The sequence below is a fragment of the Sturnus vulgaris genome, unplaced genomic scaffold (assembly GCF_052056855.1).
Source record: "Sturnus vulgaris isolate bStuVul1 unplaced genomic scaffold, bStuVul1.hap1 Scaffold_195, whole genome shotgun sequence".
Lineage (NCBI taxonomy): Eukaryota > Metazoa > Chordata > Aves > Passeriformes > Sturnidae > Sturnus > Sturnus vulgaris.
Window position 1 is genome coordinate 10565738 of NW_028276170.1, and position 26429 is coordinate 10592166.

The window sequence follows — 26429 nt, forward strand, 5'->3', positions numbered from 1 at the left end:
TTCAAATTTATTTTCTGAGTCGGGAAGAGCTGTAGCTGGGGCACCAATCATTTTGTTATTTTTCATTTTCTCTGGTTTTTTTCATTTTCATTTTATTTGTTGCTTTTCTTCTGTCCATACCACAACACTGAGGTTTTTGGGGATTAGAAAGTGATACAATGTTATGGGTAGAACAGAGAACTCTCAATTCAGGTCCTGCAGTTTCCTATTAATGCTCAGAATTCTTGCACCTCCTTTTCAGTCCTGGATTACTTCTGAGATTCTCCAGACCCTCTCTGGGTCAATACACCACAAACCTTCAGTCAAACTATGTCCCAAATATTTCACCTTTTTCTCCAGCATTTGCGGTTTTTTTTCAAATACTCAAAGATGCTTTTTCGCCTGAACGTTCAGCCATTTCCCAGGGGCTTCTTCTGCCACTTCTTGTCCTCCTGATTGCAGCAAGTCATCCACATCCTGCATTAACCCAATTCCCTGGGGATGGGGTAAATTCTTGTGATATTTTCTGCAAGGCTTGCCCCAATAAGACTGGTGCTTCCGTGCATCCCTGCAGAAGGACCGTCCATGTCTTTTCCATTTTCCCTTCTACCTCTTGTTCCCACTCAAAGGCAAAATCCAGTTTACCATCCTATGTGAGTGGGCATCCCCAGAAAGCATCTTTGCCATCAAGGACTGAATGGTGTCAGTGTGAGGAGGGCACCTGGTTGAAGATGGTGTAAGGATGTGAGAGCCCCTGGGTGCTGGGGCCCCCTTGGGCCCTGGGGTTCATCCCTCAGGGGCTGTAGAAACTCTGCCATGGCCTTTGCCTTCCCCTTGGCCTTTTCCTCATCCCTTCTTGCATTCCCCTGCTGTGCCTTTGTGACCAAGTGCTCCAGGGGCTTCTTCTGCCCCTCCTGCAGCCCCCTCAGTGCCTGGGGGTGCTCATCCTCTGACAGCTGCTGAGCTTTCTGCTAAATCATTCCTTTCTGCAGTGACCCAAGGAAAATGCTTAAAAGCTAATCTGGATCCTTGCCCGTCCAATGCCCATTTCCCAGCTGTTCCTTTGTCCTGCTGCTCCTTGTGCTGTGGCTGCCGTGGCCAGCCCGTATCCCAGAGCCGGTGCCTGTCCTGCCGCAGTGTCCAAACGCGGCCCCCCCGGCGGGCAGGGCCGGCAGCTCCACGGGGCCGGGCAGCGGCCGGGGCGTCCCGCAGCCTCCTGGGGGCCGGGGGCCACTGCCGGGCCTGCAATTGCCGGGGGGTGCTGGGCTCAGGCAGCGCCCGGCGCTGAGCCCCGGCTGCCCCACAGCCCCGGCCCGGCCCCGCAGCTCCCCACAGGCCCCCAGCCCGTGCTCCCGGTGCTGCCCCTCTGCGCCCGCTCCTGCCGCTGCCCAGCACAGAGAAACCCCCTGCAATCCTGACCTCCTTGTGTGCCTGTCCTGGCAACCGGGGATACAAAGGATCTGCAGTAGCTGGCAACTTGTGAGGATAAGAGCCTGCTGAAAAACATCCCAGTCCTCACTATTGTTCTTTTTCTTCTCTTTTCCATCACCCTTTTTCTTCCCACATAGATTCCTCCTTCTGCTTCTTGCCTGAACCATATTCCTGCACACTCCCCTTCATCCAAGCCCTTCTCATCACACCAATAGCATCCATCCCCGTTGTCTCAATCCCTTCTGGTTTTCTCTTATTGCCTCCATGGGTGTCCATGTCCGTGATTGCCTCTGGGAGAATGTGCAAACTCCCTCCACATGCTCCCAAGGGACCCTTCAGAGATATTTTGGGATCATCGTCCCTTTTGCCAGGAGCCCTTCCTGGCTTTCCCTTTCTACCCTCCACGGGTGCCCTGCCATGTTTAGTCCCCGAAGATCCCACTGTAGTCACTGCTGAGATTTTCAGTGCTCTCTGGCTCCCGACTTTTCCCAGCCCCCCTGATCTGTCACTCGTCTGTCTCCTGGCCCCAGCGCCCCCCGGCAGGGGAATTTGGGGAGGTGGGAGGGGGGGAGCGCCAAGGCCGGGCCCCCCCGCGCTGTGGTGGCGGCAGCGGCTGCAGTGGGGAGCGAGTGCGGGCGGGAGCGGCCGAGAGCCCAGCGCTGCCCCAGCCCGAGCTGCCCCAGCTCCATCGCTGCCCCTGCGCTGGGATGCTGTGGGTTTGGGGGGAAGAGGGAGCCGGCAGTGGGTGCTGGGCCTGGGGGCAGCAGGAGAAGGGAAGATGAAGCAGAATTGAAGAACAAAATGGTCAAACGATGCCTGTGGAAGGAGCAGATGGGATTGTGCAGGAGAAAGAGGAATAATGGGAGGAAGAGGAGTGTGAGGAAGAGTAGGGACACCAGAGGAGGAGCAGAAACGGGAAGCAGCACAATGTTCAACTCCTCCCTGTACCTGCAGCCTCTGCCCCAGCCCCAGGAGCGTTGGTCCCCCCGCATGCAGCAGGTGACTGAAGAGGACCATCCATGATTTTCACAGGGGTGAATCTTGGTGTTTGTGCGGTTTATTGGATTAAATGTTGGTGCTTTGATGTTTTGCAGAGGCTCAATCTTTATATTTTGTAAGGGATTTGGGCTGAAACTTGCTTTTTGGGGAGTTTTTTATCTGTGTCATGATGTTTTGGAGGATTTTTAGGCTGAATCTTGGTATTTTGTAGGTTCTTCCAGGCATCATATGCTCAATAACTTCCTGGTTTCCACTTGGGCAAGGAGGGACCCGCAATTTAAGGCACTCCCCTCTTGTTTTTTTCCCCAAACCAGAATTGTACGTTCCCAAGGTGTGAACAGATGAAGGAGGAAGAAAAGGCCCGGAGATCGCGTGGGACGAGGGGCTGCAAACCCAGCCTAGTGAGCTGTGAGGAGCAAAGACCCTCCTCGAGCCAGGAAGGAGGCTGGAGATGCAGGCGGAGCTCAGAGCTGTTGGAGAAGTCTCCTGGAGGAGAGAAGCCCCACAAGTGCTTGGAATGTGGGAAGGGTTTCAGCCGGAGCTCTGGGCTGATCCAGCACCAGATGATCCACACTGGGGAACGGCCCTACAAATGTGGGAAATGTGAGAAGGGATTCATGACGATCTTTAATCTGATGCAGCATGTGCTGGTCCACACTGGGGAAAAGCCCTATGAATGTGGGGAATGCGGGAAGAGCTTCCGCCAGCGCTCCAACCTGATCCGGCACCAGGTGAGCCACACTGGGGAACGGCCCTACACCTGCTTGGAATGTGGGAAGAGCTTTGGGCATAACTCTGCCCTGAGAAGACACCAGCGCGTCCACACTGGGGAGAGGCCCTACGAGTGTCCTGAGTGTGGGAAGAGGTTTCAGACCAGCTCCAATCTCCTCCTACATGAGCGGATTCACACAGAGGAGAGGCCCTTCCGCTGCCCCGACTGCGGGAAGGGCTTCAAGCAAAACTCCACCCTCACTGCCCACCGGCGCATCCACACTGGGGAGAGGCCCTACGAGTGTCCTGAGTGTGGGAAGAGCTTCTCACAGAGCTCAGCCTTGACCCGACACCAACGGAGGCTCCACTAAGGGAAGCCCTGTGAGTGCCCCGAGTGTGGGAAGAGCTTCGTGCTCTGCTCCAGCTCCATCCCCCATGGGAGGATCGGTGTTGGATGATCCACAGTGACCCCCGTTGGGCAGAGCCCTGGTGATCCCTGTTGGGTGGGGGGAAGGGGTTGGAGAGATTTCTTTCCCTTCTCCTTGTGCTGCTGTGATTTAGTTGGTAATAAATTCCCTCGCTGTGCCCAGGCTGGCTCTGTTGTTCCCGTGCCGGTGCTCGGGGCGGGATCTCTCCTGTTCCTTCTCTCAACTCCCGGGCCTCTCCTCAGCCAATCAGAGAATGCGATGGAGAAGATTCAGCCAATGAGAGAGAGCAGCTGTGATGACTCACCAGTTGCCGGGCAGACCCGCAGCACCCAGTGTTCCCCACCTGGACCCCACCCTCCCCGCCCAGTCACGATCCCCCCGCGGGGTCCCCCCGAGTCCCTCCCCAGTCTCACCCCACAATAAAGGGGACTGCGGAAACTGGGAAACTTTACTGGGAGCACTGGGCGCAGCCGGGCTCCCAGCGGGGCTGAGGAGAACACACGACACCCCCAAAATCAGTGTGGGATCGGAGCAGGGGTCCTGGCTGCGTCGGAGGCCACAGGGCGGGGCTGAAGCCTCTGCTGGCTCAGTAGAGCAGAGAAAAGGGGGTGACACCCGGTTGGGGGCCTCAGGGGGAGCACATACGCTCCGGGACACCTCCCCCCCCATCTTCTTTCACAGGTCGAAGCCGAGCCCCAGCACCAGGAAGACGAAGCCAAACACGGAGCCCCCGATCCCCATCAGCACCTTGCTGCGGGCGGTGTCTGGTGGCATCTCTGGGGGTCTACAGGGGTCAGGAACCCCCAAAACCTCTCATGGACACCCCGAGACCCTCCAAGCACCCTCCCAATCCCCCCTAGCCCACCCAGGGCCCCCTTTAACCTCCTCCTAATATCTTTCCAGCCTCTCCAGGACCCACCAAAGCCCCTCCTGTCCCTCTCAGGGTCTCACAGCCCCCTCCTACTTTCCCCCCACTACTCCGGGACCCCCAAAACCTTTTCCAGTCCCTTCCCAGCCCCTCCGGGACTCACCAAGCACCCTTCCACTCTCTTTCCAGTACAACTAACGTCATTCCAACTCCTGCTTTTCCATCCCCAGTCTCCTTTCATCCCCTCCAGACTCACTCAAGCACTCTCCCAGTTACACTCAGCATCCCCACACTCCTTCCCAGTTACATCCAGCACCTCCAAACTCCCTCCCAGTGCCCACCAGCACCTCCGCAACTCCATAACCCCCTCCCCAGCATCCTTCAAATCCCTTCCCAGCCCTTCCAGACCCCGAGGCCCTCTCCCCATTTAGACCAGGCTCTCTCCAACTCCCTCCCAGTTACTCCCAGCACATCCCAGTGCCTCCCCCGTACCGAAGTGCTGTCTCAGCGGCTACTCCAGGTTGACGTGCTCCACCTGGCGGGTGTAGTTGACCCCAAGCCAGGGGTGGTTTCCAGAAGCACCAGGAGCTGGTGGGTCCATTCGCCGTTGGCGACCACGTCGGTGGCAACCACGTGCTCCGGGAGCTCCTGCTGGCCCTGGAACCATCTCATGGATGTGGGCAGAAGTCCATCACGGAGCAGAACAGGCGGCCTGGGCCGGGCTGGGAGTTCGAGGGCACCAGCGAGATGGAGACACTGGGGGGCACTGGGAGAGAGTGGGGACGCACTGGGATCAGCTTGGGGGAACTGGCAGAGAGAGGGGAGGGGTGGTGTGGAACTGAGAAGGACTGGGAATGGGCTAGGAGAGACTGGAAATAGACTGGGAGGGACTAGGAATGGACTGGGAATACACTGGGGGCGGACTGGGAGAGACAGGAATGGATTGAGAGGGAACTGGGAGAGTGGGTAGAGGTCTGAGTTTGAAATGAGAATGAACTGAGATCAGACTCGGAATGGACTGGGAATGGGCTGAGAAGGTGCGGGAGGGACTGGGGCCTCACTGGGGGGTACTGGGGCAGCACTGGGAGGATCTGGGGGAAAAGCGCCCGGCCCTGGGAGGCCGAGTCCAGCGCGGGGCACTTGGCGCTGCGGATCTGCCTGGCAACTGATGAGTCATCAGAGACACGCGCTCTCATTGGCTGAGAGGCGTCAGTTCCAACCATGCATGAGACAGACGCGCGGGGGGGCACCAGGATGGACTGGGAGAGCCACGGGGGCCACTGGGAGGGATGGGAGGCCCCGGGAATCGGCACATGCACGCTAGGGGCTCTGGGGTGATTCCCAGGGAGGTTTTGAGGGGCTCCAGGGTCATTGCCAGGGCAGGGCCTGTGGGGACACGCTCTGCCCCACGCTCACGTCTGCGCTCCACGGGGAACGGGACGTACAAGTCGTAGTTGTACCTGCAGGACGTGTCCACCCGAGCCCGATAATACTCCAGTAATTCCGGGTCGCTGTTTCGGTACTGGGCCAGTTGTTGCCCATGCGGGGTGTCCCCTACGTAAAGCCCCATATCGCTGTCGAAGTGTGCGAGCTGCTCCCGGTTGTAAATGTGCCTCAGCACGAACCTCACCTTCTCCGTGCCGTTAATGAAGTGACACTCGCACTTTCCCATCCTCTGGAACACCGCTGTGTGTGCAGGATCCCCACCCCGCACCCCCTGTGCCCCACGGCCGCCATGGGACCCTCCTGCCCGCGCTCCCACTTCCTCTTTCCCACCCTTCCCCCAATTTCCTCTCCCCTCCCACCTCCAGCCGCTTCCCAAATCACTTTTGGTGTCCCATTCCTTCCACTTTCCCACCCATTTCTCCCAATTCCCAACCCTCTCCCGCTCAATTTTGAGGTCCCACCCTCCCCTTTTCCCCACTTTCCCACCCTCTCCCACCTCTTCCTCACCTTCCCCCAATCCTCAGCCCCTCCCGCTCGTCCTTTGGGGGGTCTCCTCCTCCTCCCCCTTCAATTTCGGGCTCCCACTGCCCCCTTTTCCCCCTTCTCCCCTCCCGCTCACCCGAGAGCTCCGCGCCCGCACCAGGGGGTGCTCCCAGCACCACCAGTACGGCCCCAGCTGCCGTCACTCGCCCCGTGGCCAGCGCCCAGCCGGTGCCGCCAGCCCCACAGCAGCCGCTGGGGCTGCACTGGGAGCACCAGGCCGGAGCAGGGCCGGGCTCAGCAGCGCCGCGCGCTCTGATTGGCTGAGAGCACTTTTGGGGACCCGTTTTTCTGAGGCTGCCCCTGGCAACTGATGAGTCATCAACTCTTCGCACTTTGATTTGCCGCAGCGCGCTCCGGCTGCTTTTGGATCGCAGCCCCGGGTGGGGTTTCTTTGCGGAGGGGGAACCGTGGGACGCTGGGCAGGTGGGAGCTCAGGTGTGCCCAGAAATGTGTGCCCAGGTGGGTGCGGGATCTCAGGGTGCCCATGGCGAGGGCTGGCCCGATGCCGGGCACCCCCCAAAGCCGCTCTGTCCCTGCCCTCGGCAGCCGCACAGGGGACAAAAAATGGAACCGAGGGTTCCTGGGTGGGGATAAGGACCGGGAGAGATCCCTCAGCAAACACCGGCACGGGAACAACAGACCCAGCCTGGGCACAGCGAGGGAATTTATTACCAACCAAATCACAGCAACATAAAGAGGAGGGAAAGAAATCTCTCCAATAACTTCCTCCCACCCAACAGGGATCACCAGGACCACGGATCACCAGGGCTCTGCCCAACGGGGATCACTGGGGATCATCCAACACCGATCCTCCCATGGGGGATGGAGCTGGAGCAGAGCACGAAGCTCTTCCCACACTCGGGGCACTCACAGGGCTTCCCTTAGTGGTGACTCCGTTCGTGTCGGGTCAAGTGAGAGCTCCGGGTCCCTTCGTGTCTCCATCATTCGATCTGGCCTCTCCTTGGAGTGGATGTGCTGATGGGTGATGAGCTCAGAATTCCACATTCCAGGTCTTCCCACATTCCAGGCCGTTCCCTGGTGTGGATCTAGCAGTGCTTGGTGAGGTTGGAGCTCCAGCTGAAGCTCTTCCCACATTTCCCACACCCATAGGGTCATTCCCCAGTGTGGATGTTCTGGTGTTTCCTCAGGTGGGAGCTGTAGTGGAAGCTCTTCTCACATTCCAAGCACTTGTGGGGATTATCTTCCTCCTCCATCCAGCCGTGGCTTGGGAATGACAAATCCTGGTTTGGGGGTAAAAACAAGGTGGGGGCTCCTCGGGCTGGGGGCTCCTCCTGCCCAAATCCATCTCTAGAATGTAGGAGGTGTCTTGCGTCCATGAAATTCTCCAAAATATCAAGATTCAGCCACAAAAAACCCTCCAAGGTGTTCCCCATCTCTGATCTCTCCACTTTGGGGTTCCAGAGGTTTCTCTTCCCTGGGATGATGGGGGTCCAATGGCTCCAGGGTTTCCCCCTTCTCCAGGGTCCTGCTTAGGGATGATCCAGGGGCTTTTGGGGGTCCATGGGGTCCCTTCTTCACTGATGCCTCACTTTGAGATCCCTGGGATCCCAGGGGTCCCTCCTCTCCAGACTCCCCCCCTTTCCAGGCTGCTGGAGATCACCCCTCTCTGCTGTCCCTACTCTGGAGGTCCCAGGGGTTCCTCTCCTCTGCTCTCCCGGGGTCCCCAGGACCAATGTCCTCCCCCCTGCCGACACTGGGCAATGGCCACATGGACCCCCAAAAGATTCCCCTAAGGGGCTCAGCTTTGGGGTCCTGCAAGATCCAAACATACACACAGAAAAAAACCTCCCAGGGATGCCAGGCGATATTTGGGGTTCAATTCCTCAATCTGCGAGCTCCAAACACACCCCAATAAAAAAAACCCTCTCAGGGACCCCCCGATAGATTTGGGACCAGCTTTCCCTCCCCGCTCACCTGCAGGATGCCGTGGGGGCGACGGGGGGCACAGGAACCTCCTGTTTCTCCTTCTCTGCCTGCTCCTGCTCCTCCTCTTACTGCTCCTCCTTTTCCTATCTTCCTCTTCCTACTCCTCCTCCTTCCTAATCCCACCTCCTCCCCAGTTTCTCCATTCTGTAAATTGAGAGTGGAGAACTTTGCTTGTTTTTAGAACTAGAACAAAGATCCCAGATGGAACAAGCCTTGCTGGTTTTAGTCAGAAGCATCAGTGACTAAAGGTCACGTTTCCTTTGGTTTTGTCCCTTCCTTGTTCCCACTCAGTGTTCAGGCTGGACTATGGGGTGTCCTTGTTTGCTGCATTTTCAGAGTTCCTCTTGGATCCTTCGGGCAGTAGGCTGTGCCCTGGAGGATTCTTTGTGCTCCTTTGGGACACAGAGAACCTTCCAAGCGTTCTTTCCGTGAGCTGCTGCTGTGATGTCACAGGAGCGTTGCCACATCCCAGTGGTGCTCCCGTTGCTGTGGGACACAGAGGCCTCAGTGCCCAGAGGCTCTGGGTGCCTGCTGACTGCCGGAGGATCCTCCTGCCCGAGGCATTCTCGGCAGCCAGCCAGCCCAGCCCTGACCCGTGTCCGTGTGTGCCTGCAGGGGTGCAGCCTGCAGACGTGTGCAGCGCGGCCACAATGATCCAGCAAGTGGTTGCTGCAGTTTGCACTCTGTACTCTGTGGCTTATTCGGGGTATTTTTTAACTCACTTGGCAAGTAAGTCGAGGTTTTATCTCGGTGCAGCATCTGTGGCTTTGGGTTTGCTGTGTGCTTTCTGTTCTTCCTCTGGACCTTTGAGTTGACTTTGTAACCAAATTGCCATGAAGACACCGTTGGTTTGGGAGAGTTCCTGCCAGCAGCTGCAGCTGGAAAAGGGGGTGTCTGCAGCCAGCGAGGCGTTTGCAATGAGGCCTGGGGGGTTCTGTTCCCTCGAGCAGGGCGTCTGTGGCAGTGGAGCCTGGAACTCCCTTTGTTTGCTGGTCCAGCCAAGAACTGACACAGCCCAGGATTTTGTGCTGTTCTCTTGCTTGCTCTGTGAAGGGACTGTGGCTCCTGGAGGGATGCTGTGAAAGCAAAATATTCTCTTGGGGTTGCCTTGCTCCGTGGCATTTCCCACAACAGGCAATTTTTTTCCTACCAGCATCTGGTTCATGTTCCCTCTCCCATTGCAGGGCACCTCATGCGTGGATCCCAAGCAGCTCCTCCTTCGGTGAGTGGGAAGAAACCTCTGGTGTTCAGAATTGTGCAGCAAGTTGTGAGCTCTGTGTGTGGCAGCCGAGTGCCATCCTGGGAGGCTGAAGGAAAGTTCCTGTCAGGGTCTTTGCAGCAGCAGCAGCAAAAGGATCCCTGTCAGTTTTCTCCTTTTCTGCTGAAGAGTTTTAGAAGAGCTGCAGGTCTGGTTTTGCAGGCAGAGGATTTGCCTTAGCCATGGTGAAATACCGAATTCCCAACAATAAGTGGCAATGTCACTTTTAGCCCATTGTGTGAACAACTCTGAACTCTGTTTGTGCTCCGTGCAGCTGGATGTGTAGCTGAGGATAAATAAGGTGGTAACTGAGATAGAACTTCCTGTCCCTCACGCTGCTGTCTGTCCTCAGGGCACCAAAGCTGCATCAGCACCTCCTCTGGCTCCCTCTGCTTCCAAAGGGGAAGAAGACAGCAGTGAGCTTCCCGCTGTTCTGGGGGACGAGGGCGAACACGCCGTGGTTTGGGAATACAACAGCAAGGCTCCCGCAGTGTGGGACAAGGACAGTGGACATCTCCCGGCACGGGAGGAGGATGGTGGATGTCCCCTGGCATGGGACAAGGATAGAAAAGCTCCCATGGCGTGGGATGAGGGCGATGGACATCTCCCGGTGTGGGATGAGGACAGAGGACATCCTGTGGCTCGGGAAGAGGAGGGTGAACATATCCCAGCACGGGATGTGGATGGTGAACGTCTCGCGGCTTGGAAAGATGATGGAGAACCTGCCTCTGCTTGGGAAGAGGTTGGAGAACCTGCAGCATCTTGGGAAGAGGATGGAGAACCTGCAGCATTTTGGGAAGAGGACGAGGAACCTCCCTCTGCTTGGGAAGAGGACACTGAACCTCCCTCCGCTGCGGGATCCTGTGCTGAACATTCTGACAGCAGCACAGCCCTGCAGCCAGAGGGGACAGGGGAGCGGTGCCTGATGCAGCTGAGTACGTCTGTTCTGTTCCTGTGTGCCAGAGCAGGGTGCTGTGTGTGTGTCTCAGCATGAGCTGCACCCAGTGCTGCTCTGCAGCTGAATGTCACCGAGTCATTCATTGTCCTTCCCCAGCTGACACCAAGGGGCTCATGGCCCCAGGGAGTGGGGCTGCATTCTGGCTCTGCTGCAAGGCGGGGGGTCTCCATCTGGGAGGGAGCATCTTCCACGTGGTTTCTTTCAGGGAACATCGTGAGCGTGGGGGAGCCTGCTGAGAAATACCTGGGACTGGAGCAGATTGGCCAAGGGTAAGTGCATGGCAGGTCCTTCTGCACAAGCAGGGCCCAGGTATTTTGCTGGAATCAGGAGAGCTCCAAACACCTTCAGACACTGGGGGATGATCCTGCTGTCTCTCAGTCCTGGTCAGAATTGATAACTGTGGTCAGAAGGCACAGTCAAAGGCCCCTGAGGCTGGCAGTGTCCTGCCTGCAGCAAGGAGCAGGACCTGCAAGATCTTCTGTGTCTGGAATTTGATTGCCCTAAAGAGCAACTCCCCATCTGGTGACTCTCAGAAAACAGTTCTCAAGAAGAACTAATAAGCGCTTTTTTCAGCACAGGTAATAAACCCCATACATTCAGTAACAGACACAGAGCTGCTGCACTCGAGGGGAAAATGCATCACCTGCCTGATGGCAGGGCCCTTGTGGATCCTGCAAGTCTTAGGCAGGAAATGCAAAAGGATGAAATACATTCTTTTCCACTTCTTTAGACACCCACCCCCCACCTCAGGTTTTGAACTAAAGGAATTCAGTGTGGACATTCACTCCAGCCCTTTTCCTTCGTGTTGGGCTCAGTTTTCTCTTGCACACTTTGCATGGCAGACGGCTGGTGGCTGCTGCACTGCTGTTTGAAGGGTCGGTGCACGCAGGTGTTTTGTGAATGCTGCAGGCAGCAGAGATCTCCTGTCTGGGCTGCCTTTCACTCCCAGGGCCTAAAGCTCTGATTCTTTCTTCTCTGCTGTTTTGTCTCCAGGGCTTTTGGAACTGTTTATAAAGGACTCGACAGGGCCACTGGAGGAGAGGTCAGTGCCACCACGTCCAGCACGTCTGGCAGCTCTCGAGGGCTTTCCCCTCTGCTGGGAGCTGTGGCTGCAGCTTTGGGGGCCCAGCAGAGCTTTCCTGCACAGGCTGCTCCTCTGAAGGCAGAGCAGTGTCAGCCTTCAGAACACAGCTGGGACAGACTTGGTGCTTCTGAAGTGCCCAGAGGAATGCAAGGAGGGCAGTGGTGTCTGTCAGAGCCGGACACCATGGCTTGGTCTTCATATCTAAAACCATGAATGCATCAGCAGGTGGAATTGAGGCTCAATTTATCTTCATCCCAGCCTTGGACAGGAACACTATTTATCAGTTTTTCCATCCTGCTTTTCATCTTCAAAGGCCCAATTAGGCCTAATTAGGGAGAGATCATGCTTGGGCTCACTTTGGGGTTTTAGTCCTACTGCAGCTGTTCACAGAGAGAGAGGGAGAGAAATGAGAAGATGGATGTCCAGAGCAAAGCTCTTTCCTAAACGCTGCAGTTGAAACACAACTGGGTCTGGTGTTAGTGACAGCCTGTGACAATGGATGTCTGTGTCTGCTTTATTGTGCAATCCCAAACAGAGCAGTGGCATTTGAAATCCTGACCAAGTCCCATCGAATTGCTAAAGGGTTCTGGGCTGTTTTGCTCTGTTTCACAGCACCAGAATTACCTCCTGCTTGCAAAATGTGTTTAAATCATAATAATGATCATCATCATCATCGGAGTGGTGATAAACTAAGGCCATTTGAGAAGATGCAGATTCTGTAGGTGCAGAAAATGTTGTTAAGAGCTTTGAGGCTGACAGCTGAGGGACCATTTCTGCAGAGCTTACAAGGCCAAATGTCTCTGGCCACGTGTCCTGTAAGCAGCCCCCAGCCAGCAGAGGAATGCGCTGTGGGAATGGCACTTGCTGAGCTCTGGTGTCCCATGCCAAGGCAGTTTGGCACAGCCTGGCTCTGTCGCTCCAAAAAGATTCACTCCATGCTTGCTGTGGTCTCCTGCCACAGACCCCTCCAGCTAAAGGTCTGCAATGTCACTTCAGGTGGCCATAAAGAAAATGAGTCTCAGAGAGCAGAACAGGGAACGAGCTGTGAATGAGATCCTGGTCCTGAAAGGCAAGAACCACCCCAACATTGTCAACTCTTTGGACAGGTGAGTGCTTCTTTCATCCGTAGTCAGTAGCCTGTTTTGAAAAAGCCTGACCTGGCCATATCTTCAACAACAGCCTGGCAGTTCACTCCCATGCTTCATGCTTTTGTTTGTTTTTTTCTTCAATCTGGAACCCTGTGCTGTGCCTTATGATAAGTGCTGATAAACCATGGCAGAAATTATTTCCCTTGGCTTCTTCTTCCCAACTCCTTTCCATTGCTGCAGATGCCAGGAAGTCCAGGTTTCCAGAAATGCCTCATTTGCCCATTTTTCAATGGCCTTGCCTGTTTCTGAAGGGACTTTGTTCATGGTTTCCCAAATAGTTGATAACGTTTGTCCCAAGTGCTGTATGGCCTCCTTGCCTGGATAACTCTGGAAGTTGCATTGCCTTGTTCTGGAGGGAATGGTGGAACTGATGAGTTCAGATGCTGAACCAGCTGGGGGCAAGTGTTGTGGTTCCACACTGATCTGGGCTGTTGCTAAACTGCGTTTTTCACTTGCTTGCCATCTAAGGCATCTCCTTTCTCACAGGTGTCTCCTTCTCCTTCAGACTGTGCAGATTCCAAGGCCTGTGCAGGAATCTCTCCATCTGATCGTGTTCTCATTGACAAGTGACCTGGAAACAAAACTCCACTCGAGGCTTTTCCATGGGGGAATTGAGCAGTGCACATTCATCTCCATGCTGTTGTTTTCCTGTTCCAGCTTCCTCGTCGACGAAGATCTCTGGCTGGTGATGGAATACATGGATGGAGGAACTTTGCAGGACGTTGTCAGACAGACACACATGGCTGAAGGAGAGATGGCAGCTGTCAGTCGGGAGGTGAGGGATCCTGCTTGTGCTTCCCATGGCTTGGACACGATGGTCCTTCCAAACAGGCTGTGAGAGCAGGAGGGGCTCCATGCTCAGGGCTTTGTTTCTGTGTGGTTTTTAGGAATTGGAGAAGGAAGAGCCTCTGAAGTCAGTGGCCTGCCAGTATCACTACACTTCTACTCTGTTCTTGTCCTCTTTCCTGCTGCTGTGGTACTCTCTCTGTCTTTCTTTGATTTGATTTGATTTGATTTGCTGTTCTCAGCTTTGCCTTGAACCATTTTCCTGGAGCTTGTCTGCACTGTCTCCTGGCCTGTCACAGCAAAGTTGCTGCTGGGAGAATTCCAAACTGTCCTTTCTTGTCTGATGTGTTCTGGCCACTGATTTTTACCCTTGTGTTTCTTGTTGTCTCTCAGTGTCTGCAGGGCCTGGATTTCCTCCATTCCAACCGGGTGATCCACAGAGATCTGAAGAGCTCCAACATCCTTCTGGGAATGGCTGGCTCTGTCAAGCTGGGTGGGTGTTCGTGGCCAGGCACGGTGCTCCCGGGCTGTGAGTGTGAGGCTGTTTCCAGTGATGGTCAGAGCCCCACAAGTGCTGCTGCTGGCACTGCCCGGCCCCTGCTGCCAGCTGAGAGCGGCTGCCCCGTGCAGAGAGCTCAGGAGAGGAGCAGAGTGTCAGGAGTGGCTTTGCTCTGGGTATGGCCCTTCCAGAGGGACGGGAGTTGGAATCTAAACTTCAAGGGAATCAGTAAAAGCCACTGCATGAACGCTGAGGGTTTATTTAAGGGTCCAGTTCCATCATTCCTTGGCCACAGCCCTGAGGACTTTTCCAGCTGACTTCACTACTGCATTCTCACACTGAGAGTGGGGAATCTCTGTGCTTGGTTTCCTCATTGCAGCTGTCTTTGACAGTGTTTGTTTCTGTCCTCAGCTGATTTTGGCCTCTGTGCTCAGCTCAGCCCTGAGCAGGACCAGTGCAGCTCCATGGTGGGCACTGCTCACTGGATGGCCCCAGAAGTTGTGACCAGGTCTCCTTATGGCCCCAAGGTGGACATTTGGTCCTTCGGCATTGTGGCCATCGAGATGGTGGAAGGAGAACCTCCTTACTTCAAGGAAACAGGGGCTGTGGTAAGAGGCAAATTCTCCAGGGTTTGCAGAGGCCTGTGAGCACAGGCTGACCCTGCACTGGGAGGAGCTGCTGGAGGTTTCTGCATATTGGGAAGGGAATTCCCAGAGGACTCGAGCCTGAACACAGATGAATATTCTGCAGTCTCCAGCAACAATTTGCTTTGGGTTTCAAATTGTTGCAGCTCTTCTGTCTATGAGGATGACCTGAAAATGTGAAGCCAGTGTATCAGCTCTAATGTTATCTTGCAAAAAAACCACAAACCAACCCCAAAACCCATCCCCAAACCCAACAAGTTTTCTGAAGGAGTTTCTTAAAGAGGTTTTTAAGAGAGGTTTAAGTTGAACTCCCCCCTGATTTTTCTCACTGGGAAACTTATCTAAAACATGAAGATGATTGCTTAACATCCCTGTAGTCCAACATATTTCCTTCCTAGTCCAAGCTACTTTCTCTGTCATCAAGCCTGAGCTTTCAGCAACCCCAACCTCCTGTTCCTTGCCTGGCAATTTCTGGGATGGGGCATCAGGAATTCATTTACTTCAGTGTCAGTGGCACTGCAGACATGTGTTTGATGCAATTTAAAATAACACACGCAGACCACACTGACTCTTGAAAATGGCCTGTAAAGCTGGTGTCCGTATTTGGAGAAGCAAAATGTGCTGTTTCTGATGGAGGTTCCTACTAACAAAGTCAGACAACGAAATGGCCTCTCAAGGCAAGATCATTTGGATGTTGCAATGGCTGTGGCTGCATCAGGGTTTGGGGATTTTGGCTGGCATAGAAAAATGAGCCGTGAGCAGCACCTCTGCCGGGGAGGAAACTGCCCCCGGAGCTGGGGCTGAGTTACCGGGGTCGATGTGAGCAGCTGTGGGTGTGAAGGAAGCTGGCACAGCGCTGCCTTTGCTTTTCCTGCAGGCTCGGGCTCTGATCCGGCAGAACGGGACCCCGCAGCTGCAGGAGCCGCGGCGCCTGTCGGCTCTGCTGCGGGACTTCCTCGAGTGCAGCCTGGACTCGGACGACGAGCGGCGCTTCTCTGCCCAGGAGCTGCTGCAGGTGAGCGCGAAGCGGCTGCAGGGGAAACAGCAGCGCCAGGGAGGGCTTTTCTTGGGGGGGGACCTCCGATAATCTCCAGCCTCGCTGCTTTTCACACGCAAAGCAAGCAGAATCCTCGCCTGGTTGGGGCTGGCTGGGTCCGTTCGAGGTCATCTGGACCTGGTGACCCACAACGAGCAGGGACATCTTCAAGTGGCTCAGAGCCCTGCCTGACCTGAGCTTGGATGCTTCCAGGGAGGAGGCACCTCCCACATCTCCGGGCTCCCTCTGTCAGTGGTTCCCCTGGTAAAAAAAATTCTTCTTTAGACCTAATCTGAGCTCGCTTCCATCTCTTGAGTTTCAAACCATTCCCCTTCGTCCAGGAACTTGACTCTGGAAAGTAATGGTTCATTTCTTTCTTTTTTATCCTTTGGGCAGCACCCATTTTTATCATCAGCCAAGCCTCTCTCCAGCCTGACCCCTCTGATCGCTGCAGCAAAGCAACCACGGGTGCAGCAGAGGAGACGAAGCACTTGAGAACAGCTTTTTGTTACAGTAGTTAGGACTAGTTAGTTATGGTAGTTAGCACTGCTAGTTACTTAGGGTCGTTAGGACTGTTTGTTATGGTAGTTTTTTGAATAAAAACTCTCTTAAAACCTCAACACCCTTGTGTCCCTGCCTTCTCCCCCTGTGACTCAGCTGCCCCGAGCAATGCGAGGGGAGAGCGGGCCCAGCCTCGCCCAGAGCTGAGCCCCGGCAGAGCCCAGAGCAGCCTCGGCATCTGCAGAGTCAGCCTGGAAGGAGGCGCTTGGAGTCTCCTCGGCTGCAGCCGCCTCTTGGTTACAAACTGTGCGTGGTGGGAAATGCCACTGGTTCTGCAAGAGGGCAGAAGGGGCCCGGGGAAGGCCCAAGTGCTCCATGCAAGGGAAAAACCCACCCAGCGCTGGAGAAAAAACACGCTTTTATCCCCTCCAAAAATGTAATCCTAAACCAAGTGGAACAGGGGAAAGGGAGGAACCCCGGACCTTCGGGCCCTGCGAACCAAAGCGTCCCGCGGGTGTTGGTTTCTGCCGGGCTCGCTGCCCCCAGCCCAGCCCAGCCCAGCCCAGCCCGGCTCAGCCCAGCCCGGCCCAGCCCAGCCCAGCCCGGCCCAGTCCAGCTCAGCCCAGCTCAGCCCAGCCCGCGGGCAGGGACACGCGTTTGGAGGAACCTGCGAGGGCGAGCAGGTGAAGGGGCTCCGGCAGTGACGGGTGAAAGGAACAGGGTGAATGTGACTTAAACAAACCCTGGGAATCTGCTTGGAAACAGGGCCAGGGACTTGTAGGTAAGAAGGAACAAAAGAGATTGTCACTTCTAGAAAATGGTGCTAATTGGCATGGACTGTTGTTCAGCCAAGGCTGTGTTAAATTCTTGAACTAGAGAAGAACAGACAAGAGAATTATGAATATTGTTTTACTAAAAAAAAAAAAAAAAAAAAAAAAAAAAGCAGGTGTGTGTGGTGCACATTGGAGGGGGAGATGGAGTGGACAGATCGAGAAGTCTGAACCTTCCAAGGTACAGTCCCGGGGACAGGGCAGCCACCTCTGTACTGCAGACAGGAACCCGGAACAGTGACACGATCTGACTGTGACCCCCATCCCCTGTGTGGGGACAGGGGAGGGAATGGAGAATAACAGGAAATCCGGGAAGGAGGGAAGGGTGAGGGGAAGATGTTTTCGTAGGAATTATTTTCTCATTCTCTTGCTCTGACTTGTTTGATAATGTTATGAATGACGTTCTATTTTTCCAGTTTATCAATGTGATAAATGTGATTCGTGCTAATTAAGTTGTAACTATATTAACAAAATTGTATTTAGATCAATAGAAGACAATTGTTACAGAGTGAGAAGGGGGAGATGGGTGAGACAGGATAAAAGACATCTCCCAGATGTTGGGAGTCGAAGAAGGAGGTTGGAAGAAAGCCAGATAAGAATAGTCGAAGGACAAAGGTCTGATAGAAATACAGCTTCAACCTTGAAGCTGTTAAAAATGGAATGATCACAAGCATGGGACTTAATTAAAGTCATGTTATGGAAAACATCTGCTCAGTCACACAGGGCGCCTGCGCTACCTGCAGGTCACACCTCGGTCACTGATGATGATGATGAGCCTTCACCGGAAATAAGACCCTTAAAAGGATAAGAGACCCCCAACCCATTAGTAGAGCATGCGCCGTGCAGTATAGTTACGTAGATCTTAGGAATAGAAACTAGGAGGAGCTTTCTAGAAACTTCTGTAGCCTACAGTATATAAGTGGGATTGTTAGCCTGGATGCTTTGGTACGTGAGGAATGGGAGCCACTCCCCGTGTCCCCGGTCGGAGGGGGGCCCCTCCCCGGTCGGTTTTGCTTATGCTTTATACGAACCTCAATTATACCAAATTACTTACTGCCAAATTTTGTATATTCTTAAATATATGCACTTTGATTGTTTCATCTCCAATACTTTAATTGTCATCTCCAATACTTTGATTGTATTCATTTTGTTACTATTAAAAACTTACTATTAAATTTAATCTTGTTGCTTGATAAATTGAGAAAAATAGAACATCATTCATAACACTTTGTTATCTGTTTCACCACTTTTCGGTTATCATCTATTTGCAAACAGCAATTTGAATGATTTAATTTTCCACAAACTCCTCCTTCTTCTGTAAGTAGATAATCTGATCCCATCCCATGGTGAAATGTCTCGTTCCTCATTTCAGCGGCTTGGTCAGCAGGAAGGTCAGGAGCTGGAGCTGTCTCCTTGGTTATTATTTCAAGGATACTTTTAAACCTAATTATGTTACTCAAATTATGGATGGATTTTCTGTGTCCTGATATGAATTCGTTAGGGATCCCAGGGGCTGGTCCATGGTGTTGTAGGATTTGTTCTGGTGGCCGTTCATCTTTTTTCCCTTTTTTGGGTGCTCCCTCCTGCCACGGCTGCATCAATTGACCACTTTTATCTTATGAAATGATAAAATGTTTGGATTCCCAAGTGATTTCTCTGGACTAGCAAAAACACCTCAGTGCTTTGGGGAGAGGGATGATCCCCCCCACACTTTTTTCATGAAATTTGCTCAATATTCTCCGTTTGCTTTTTCCCTTTGCAGCTTAACCAATTTCTGTTGCAGTCAGATATCCTCACTATGGGCTCTGCCTTTAGTTGTGCAAATTCCATCTGTGCAAGCAGGCAGAGCTGGGGGTGAGGGGCAGATGGACTCAGGGAAATTCCTCCCCCTGGCAAGAAGGCCCTTGGGCATTGTCCACACTTCTCCAGAGCAATGTTAATTTGCATTTCTAAAACTCCTCTCCTGGCTGCCTGGAACTAGGATTTTCTTCCAGAGCAGCCTTTAGGTGATTCACACGTCCACCCTCATAATCTCCTTTATTTTTCTTTTTTTATTTTTTTTAGCCATTTTTTATTAACAGTTTATGCGTTAAAGCCTCACCATTAATACTCTTCTAGGTTTGCAAAATGCAACTTAAAGGTGAGCTTCTAAAGATCCATTCTGAAATTCTGCCGTCATTAAGAGCCACCACAAATATATAGAAAAATATTCCAATGCAATCAAGTCTTTTCTGCCTCTTCTCCTAGGAGTAAAAATTGCTTGTCACACCCCTGGCCCAAACCTAACTGACAATCTAAAAGTAGGATTAATGTGAAAAATTTTTCTCATGGTGTAATCTTGTCACTGAAACTGCAGGGACAATAAAAAACTCTCCAGCAATATCTTTAGTGTTAGAGAGTCAAGGCATTACTTGATTCTGGTCAGGATGTGCAACAGAAATAATTTCTTCCACACATAGCCCGGGTGTGCAGAGAAAATCATTCCATGAGGTGTGAATTTTACTAGATTTTTCCTGAAATTTTACAGTCTGAACCCATTGAAATCCATTGGTTTAGTGTACATTGCTTCAAAGTTGTGTGGTTCTTAGTATTTGGTTTCCTATTGCAAATGGATTTCTCCTCTTCTGATGTTAATTAGATCCGCATTCCTGGATTTCCTTCTCAGTCTTTTCCAGACCAGGTGTCTCCATCTTTGCTGGGGCAGTGTCTGGGGTGGGTGTTCGTTGATGTTTGCTGATGTTTCCTTCATGTTTTGTTGAATGTCGTTCTCTTTGTGGGAATATTTTGGGCTATTCCCAGATGTTAAACTCATCTCTGTTGAGTGATGCAACATCCCTTAAAAAAAACCTTTTAAAATTTCTTTCCTGAGAGAAAGGCAAACCGAGCCTGACTAGTAAAATGAAAGGTAAAAAAAATTTAAAGTTGGTATACTTTCCAACAGTGGAATCGCAGGCAGCCCAGTGTGTGAGTGTAATTGAGAGGCAGAGTCCTGGGTGGATGCTGTGAACAGCAAAGTGCCAAGGCAGGCTCTGTGCCAGCCCAGCTTCCTGTGGCAGAGATTTCACAAGAGACAGGATTCTGGCCACAGACTGCTCGAAATATACATCCCTTATCTCCAGCCCGCACTAGGTGGAGAATTCCCAGGGTAAGGAATTGCAAAGATCAATTCCAAGGGAGATAATTGAATATCTGCCCTGGCTCTGGCCAAAGGTTATAATGGCCGGATGCTTGGCCTTCAGCCAAGGGCACACACTGACTCAGAAAACACTTCCTAAATGCAGCAACATGTTGCATATTCATAGACCTTCATTCATTATTCAGAATCACTCTCCTCTGACCTGTAAATCATTTTTTCCTTCCCTGGGGTTTTGGTGTCCTATAATGCAGGAATGTGAAGAATTTCCTGATTATCTTTTTTACCATTCTCCAAGTTTGTTACATGAACAAAAGATTTTTACATTATACTCCAAGAAAAATATATTTATCACACAGCTATTTATAAGTTTTGTTAATTGCAGAACTAAAAGAAACTATATTCATACAGCAATGTTTTCCAGCATATAGCATTCATTTTAATATTTGCAAAAACTCAATAATATAATGTACACTTATAACACACATAGAATTCAAATTTCTTTTTCTCAGTGTGGAGGAGACATAGCTGGTGGTCCAATCATTTTGTTATTTTTCATTTTCTCAGGTTTTTTTCCTTTTCTCCTGTCCATACATCCCTTATCTCCACCCTCCACTAGGTGGAGAATTACGAGGGTAAGGAATTCCAAAGATCAATTCCAAGGGATATAATTCAATATCTGCCCTGGGTCTGGCTTTTATTCTTGCCAAAGTCAATGGCAAAAGCCGCTACCATGGCATCTTGGTTTCTATCACCAGCTTCCAAAGGAGTTTCTTTATTTCCCCATTCATTCTTTCTACCTGACCTGAGCTCTGGGGGTTCCAGGGCTTGTGGAGGTCCCATTGTATTCCTAAAGCAGCCATAACCCCCTGAAGGGTCTTTGCTGTAAAATGAGTTCCCCATCTGAGAGTCTGTTGTTTCCACAATCCCTTATCTTGGAGTTATTTGTTTTAGAAATACCTTAATAAGCGATCCGGTTATTGCTGAAGAAGTCAGAATAGCTTTTTTCACCCTGTTAGCTGCCATGCTGTCACCAGAAGATATTTGAGCCTTCCTGCTCAGGGCATTTCAGTGCCAGGCTCTTCCAAGCACACCCAGCTCTGCCGGTTGAGCTGACCATGCAGGGGTAACCTGAGCTTGGTCTAATTCCCTTTCCTTCATCAGAGCGTGTCTTGGAGCTCTTTTCCCTTCTCCTGCCCTTGCAGACCCATCCATAAACACATTTTGTCCCTCAGGCCAGGGAATGTCTCCTAAATCTCTCCCAGCCTGGCTCTGGAGCTCTGTCACTTGAATGCAGTCATGGGTTTGTTCCCAGCCCCCTGTGCAGGCTGTTCAAACAGGAGCCTGAGTTAAACCCTTGCCCTGTCCTCAATTCTAAATCCTCCTGTACCACTGAACAAGTTTCATTCTGTAATCACCGAGCACTGCTCATCCATGTAGAGGCTCCTTTGCTTATCACAGCTTTCACTTGTTGCCAGACTTGAACAACAGGAGATCTCCTGCCATCAGTTTTTGGGTCTCAGGTCCCATTAAAGCTGTGGCTGCACAATTCTGCAGACAATGAGACCACTCTGGCCACTGGGCTAAACATTTTAGCACAAGAATTCCTTTGGAATGGCCCTGTTTAACATCCACATCCAATTCAAATTTCTTTTCTAATTCTAAAGGAGCCGTGTCTGGGGCACCAATCATTTTGGTTTTATTTCATTTTTTGAAGTTTTGCAATTTCTCATGTCCATACCACAACATTGAGGCTATCTAGGCTTAAAAAGTCAGACAATCTTCAATCCAGGAGTGAGGATCCAATTGCAGGTCCTGCAATTATCTATTCATTCTCAGAATTCTCCCAGCCCCGTCTTAGTACTGGGTAATGTTAGTTCTGAGATTCCCTAGTCTTTCTCAGGGTCAATACACCACAAACCTTCAGTCAAAATATTTAACCTTTTTCTCCACCATTAGTGCTTTTTTTTTTTTTTTTTCAAATATTCAAAGGTGCTTTTTAGCATGAACATTCAGCCATTTCACAGAGGCTTCTTCTACCACTTCTTGTCCTCCTGATTGCAGCAAGTCATCCACATCCTGCATTAACCCAATCCCTGGGGGTGGGGTAAATTCTTGTGATATTTTCTGCAAGGCTTGCCCCAATAAGGCTGGTGCTTCCATGCATACCTGAAGAAGGACCGTCCATGTCTTTTCCATTTTCCTTTTTACTTCGTGTTCCCACTGAAAAGCAAAATCCAGTTCAGCATCCTGTGTGAGTGGGCATCCCCAGAAAGCATCTTTGCCATCAATTCCTGAATGGTGTCAGTGTGAGGAGGGCACCTGGTTGAAGATGGTGTAAGGATCTGAGACTGTGGAGTGCCTGGGTTTAGTAATTTCATTTATTATTCTTATGTCCTGCACCATTCTTTCGATTCCATCTGATTTTTTGACTGGCAGGATAGGAGCATTATAGGGAGAGATCCCTGGTTTCAAAAGTCCTGCCTTTAGCAGGGACTCAATAAGAGGCTGTAAGCCTTTCCTTCCCTCTCTTGGAATAGGGTACTGCTTATAGACACCGCTTGTCCTGGTTGCTTCAAAGAGCTTTGGAGAGGCTCCATATCTAATTTTCCCTATTTTCCTGGAGCTGCCCAAACTTCTGAGTTCACTTCAGCTTAGTCCTTGCCAGACAATTGACACAAAGGCAAAACAGAACTTGACTCTGTACCACCTTTTACAATGTTCATTTGCATTCGAATTTTGGCCATCAAATCCGTTCTTAGTACATTATAATCAAAGTTAGGTGCAAATTAAAAATTCTTGCATTTCAAACTCAGTCCCCTGGGTGCTGGGGCCCCCTTGGGCCCTGGGGTTCATCCCTCAGGGGCTGTAGAAACTCTGCCATGGCCTTTGCCTTCCCCTTGGCCTTTTCCTCATCCCTTCTTGCATTCCCCTGCTGTGCCTTTGTGACCAAGTGCTCCAGGGGCTTCTTCTGCCCCTCCTGCAGCCCCCTCAGTGCCTGGGGGTGCTCATCCTCTGACAGCTGCTGAGCTTTCTGCTAAATCATTCCTTTCTGCAGCGACCCAAGGAAAATGCTTAAAAGCTGATCTCGATGCTTGCACGTCCAATCCCCATTTCCCAGCTGTTCCTTTGTCCTGCTGCTCCTTGTGCTGTGGCTGCCGTGGCCAGCCCGTATCCCAGAGCCGGTGCCTGTCCTGCCGCAGTGTCCAAACGCGGCCCCCCCGGCGGGCAGGGCCGGCAGCTCCACGGGGCCGGGCAGCGGCCGGGGCGTCCCGCAGCCTCCTGGGGGCCGGGGGCCACTGCCGGGCCTGCAATTGCCGGGGGGTGCTGGGCTCAGGCAGCGCCCGGCGCTGAGCCCCGGCTGCCCCACAGCCCCGGCCCGGCCCCGCAGCTCCCCACAGGCCCCCAGCCCGTGCTCCCGGTGCCGCCCCTCTGCGCCCGCTCCTGCCGCTGCCCAGCACAGAGAAACCCCCTGCAATCCTGACCTCCTTGTGTGCCTGTCCTGGCAACCGGGGATACAAAGGATCTGCAGCAGCTGGCAACTTGTGAGGATAAGAGCCTGCTGGAAAACATCCCCATCCTCAGTATTTTTCTCCTCTTTTCCATTATCCATTTTCTTACCACATAGATTCCTCCTTCTGCTTCTTGCCTGAACCATATTACTGCTAACGATGTTTATGGCTCTGTTAAGTCTTCGTTTTTCTTCTGGAAATTCGTGAATGTAGCAGGACCTTGGCTGAGCAGCAGCCTGTGTGGTCAATTAATAACATTTTCTGACCCTGATGGCTTCTGCTGTCACTTCCTTATGTCCACGTCCCTGTGTCCAAGCGGATTCGCAGCCTGTGTTTGTAGAGACCCTTTGCTGTTGTTCCTTGCATGGGGGTCCCCCGTTTTGGGGCCATCCCCCCTGGAGCAGGGTGTCCCGGCTTGGTGCAGCCCCGCCCCTCGGGCAGCGCTGAGCCAATGAGAGCGCGCGGCGGTGATGACGCAGCAGTGTCCAGGCAGAGCCGCAGCTCCCAGCGTTGCCCACCTGGAGCCACCTGCGCCCGGCCCGGGCCCCAGCGCCCCCCTGGATGGGAATTTGGGGAGGTGGGAGGGGGGGAGCACCAAGGCCGGGCCCCCCCGCGCTGTGGTGGCGGCAGCGGCTGCAGTGGGGAGCGAGTGCGGGCGGGAGCGGCCGAGAGCCCAGCGCTGCCCCAGCCCGAGCTGCCCCAGCTCCATCGCTGCCCCTGCGCTGGGATGCTGTGGGTTTGGGGGGAAGAGGGAGCCGGCAGTGGGTGCTGGGCCTGGGGGCAGCAGGAGAAGGGAAGGAGAAGCAGGGTTGAAGAAGAAAATGGTCAAACAATGCATATGGGAGGAGCAGGTGGGATTGTGCATGTGAAGGAAGAATAGTAGGAGGAAGAGAAATGTCAGGAAAAGCGGGGTCACAGGAGAAGGAGGAGCAGAAACGAGAAGCAATAGAAGTTTCCATCCCCCCCTGTGTCTGCAGTCTGCCCCCCGCAGCCCCAGGTGCATTGCCCTCCTCCAAATACAGCAGGTGACCAGAGAGGGGGATCTATGATTTACTGAGGGGTGTGTCCTAGGGTGATGTTACGGTGTTTGTATCTCCAATCGTGTGTTCTGATTATGTTTGGTCTTATGTCCTATGCTTCCAGGACTGACTCTGAAGGTGAAGCTTTGTTTTGTCTTGTTATCAGCCGGCTCACCTCCCCCATGGTCTATGTTTAGGAGAGGTTTTAGCTCTGCTTGCTTGCTTGCCTGCTTGCTTGCCTGCTTGCTTGCCTGCTTGCTTGCCTGCTTGCTTGCTTCTGCCTTTTTCTTTCCTTCGCTTTGCCCTTGCTTTTTGCTTATTAGTTAGTTCAGCTAGGCAGTCCAACCTTTTCCCTGGACTGTTTTCTCTTCCACCCCGTCCCCTCCCTCTCCTGGATACCATCTGAACGGACGGGGACCTGGGACACCCCGAGAAACACCGGGAGTCTACACTGTCACCTGCAGCAGTCATCCCCAGCGCCAGAGACTGATAACTGAGCGACCACTCGCCAGAGAGACTGAACTTGTCATCCCTTCAGAACGGTGAAAGAGTTTTTTTGTCAGCTGGTGGTGTTTTTTTTCCCTGTGCCGGGGAGTGTCTTGCTTGTTAAATAAACAGGTTTTTTCTCCCACTCTTCTCTGAGGAAATTCTTCCCGAACCCGGTGGGGTGGGGGGGGGAGGAGTCGTGGGGTTTGCTGTCTGGGGGCTCCTCCTGGAGGTTTTCCCCCAAATTTGCCCAAAACCAGGAATCTTGGTGTTTGAAAGCTTTATTGGGGTAAAAGTTGGTGCTTCATTTTTTTTCCGAGGCCTGAATCTTTATATTTAGGAATGAGTTTTGGCTGAATCTTGCTTTTTTGGGCGTTTTGGTATGTATATTGAGGTTTCGCGGATTTTTGGTCTGAATCTTGCTGTCTTAGAGGTTCTTACACACACAATATACCCAGTGATTTTCTAAGATGAATTTGGGTAAGGGGGAACCGCCAGCTCAAGGCACTTCGCTCTTCTTTTTTCCCCAAACCAGGATTTTTAATTCCCAAGGCGTTGGCAGATGGAGGAGGTGGAAAAGCCCCAGAGATGCCTCTCGAGGAGGGGCTGCAAACCCAGCCCAGGGACCTGCAAGTAGGAAAGACCCTCCCTGAGCCGGGAAGGCGGCCGGAGATCCAGGCAGAGCTCAGAGCTGATGGAGAAGCCTCATGGAAGGGAGAAGCCCCACAAGTGCTTGGAATGTGGGAAGGGTTTCAGCCGGAGCTCCCATCTGATCCGGCACCAGAGGATCCACACTGGAGAAAAGCCCTACGAGTGTGGGAAATGTTGGAAAAGCTTCAGGGACAGCAACTACCTGATGCAGCACCAAGTGATCCACACAGAGGAACGGCCCTACACCTGCTTGGAATGTGGGAAGAGCTTTGGATGGAGCACTGGCCTGAGAAGACACCAGCGCATCCACACTGGGGAGAGGCCCTACGAGTGTCCCCAGTGTGGGAAGAGGTTTCAGACCAGCTCCCATGTCCTACATGAGCGGATTCACACAGAGGAGAGGCCCTTCCGCTGCCCCGACTGCGGGAAGGGATTCAAGCACAACTCCCATCTCACTGTCCACCGGCGCATCCACACTGGGGAGAGGCCCTACGAGTGTCCTGAGTGTGGGAAGAGCTTCTCCAGGAGCTCT

The 26429-nt window shown here is 52.7% G+C and overlaps 1 protein-coding gene and 1 pseudogene across 1 annotated transcript; one reads left to right on the forward strand and one right to left on the reverse strand.

Moving 5' to 3' along the window:
• Positions 1 to 4927: 4927 nt before the first annotated feature.
• LOC148218069 (class II histocompatibility antigen, B-L beta chain-like) lies at positions 4928 to 6116 on the reverse strand (annotated as a pseudogene).
• A 736-nt stretch (positions 6117 to 6852) lies between these two features.
• LOC148218070 (serine/threonine-protein kinase PAK 3-like) lies at positions 6853 to 16385 on the forward strand. The gene is made up of 12 exons (XM_088158042.1): positions 6853 to 6864; positions 7591 to 7668; positions 9963 to 10352; positions 10383 to 10584; positions 10774 to 10837; positions 11562 to 11610; positions 12649 to 12758; positions 13458 to 13575; positions 13980 to 14079; positions 14497 to 14693; positions 15607 to 15744; positions 16162 to 16385. The coding sequence occupies exons 1-12, from the start codon at positions 6853 to 6855 to the stop codon at positions 16258 to 16260; spliced, it is 1557 nt and encodes a 518-aa protein (XP_088014168.1). The 3' UTR covers positions 16261 to 16385.
• Positions 16386 to 26429: the final 10044 nt, after the last annotated feature.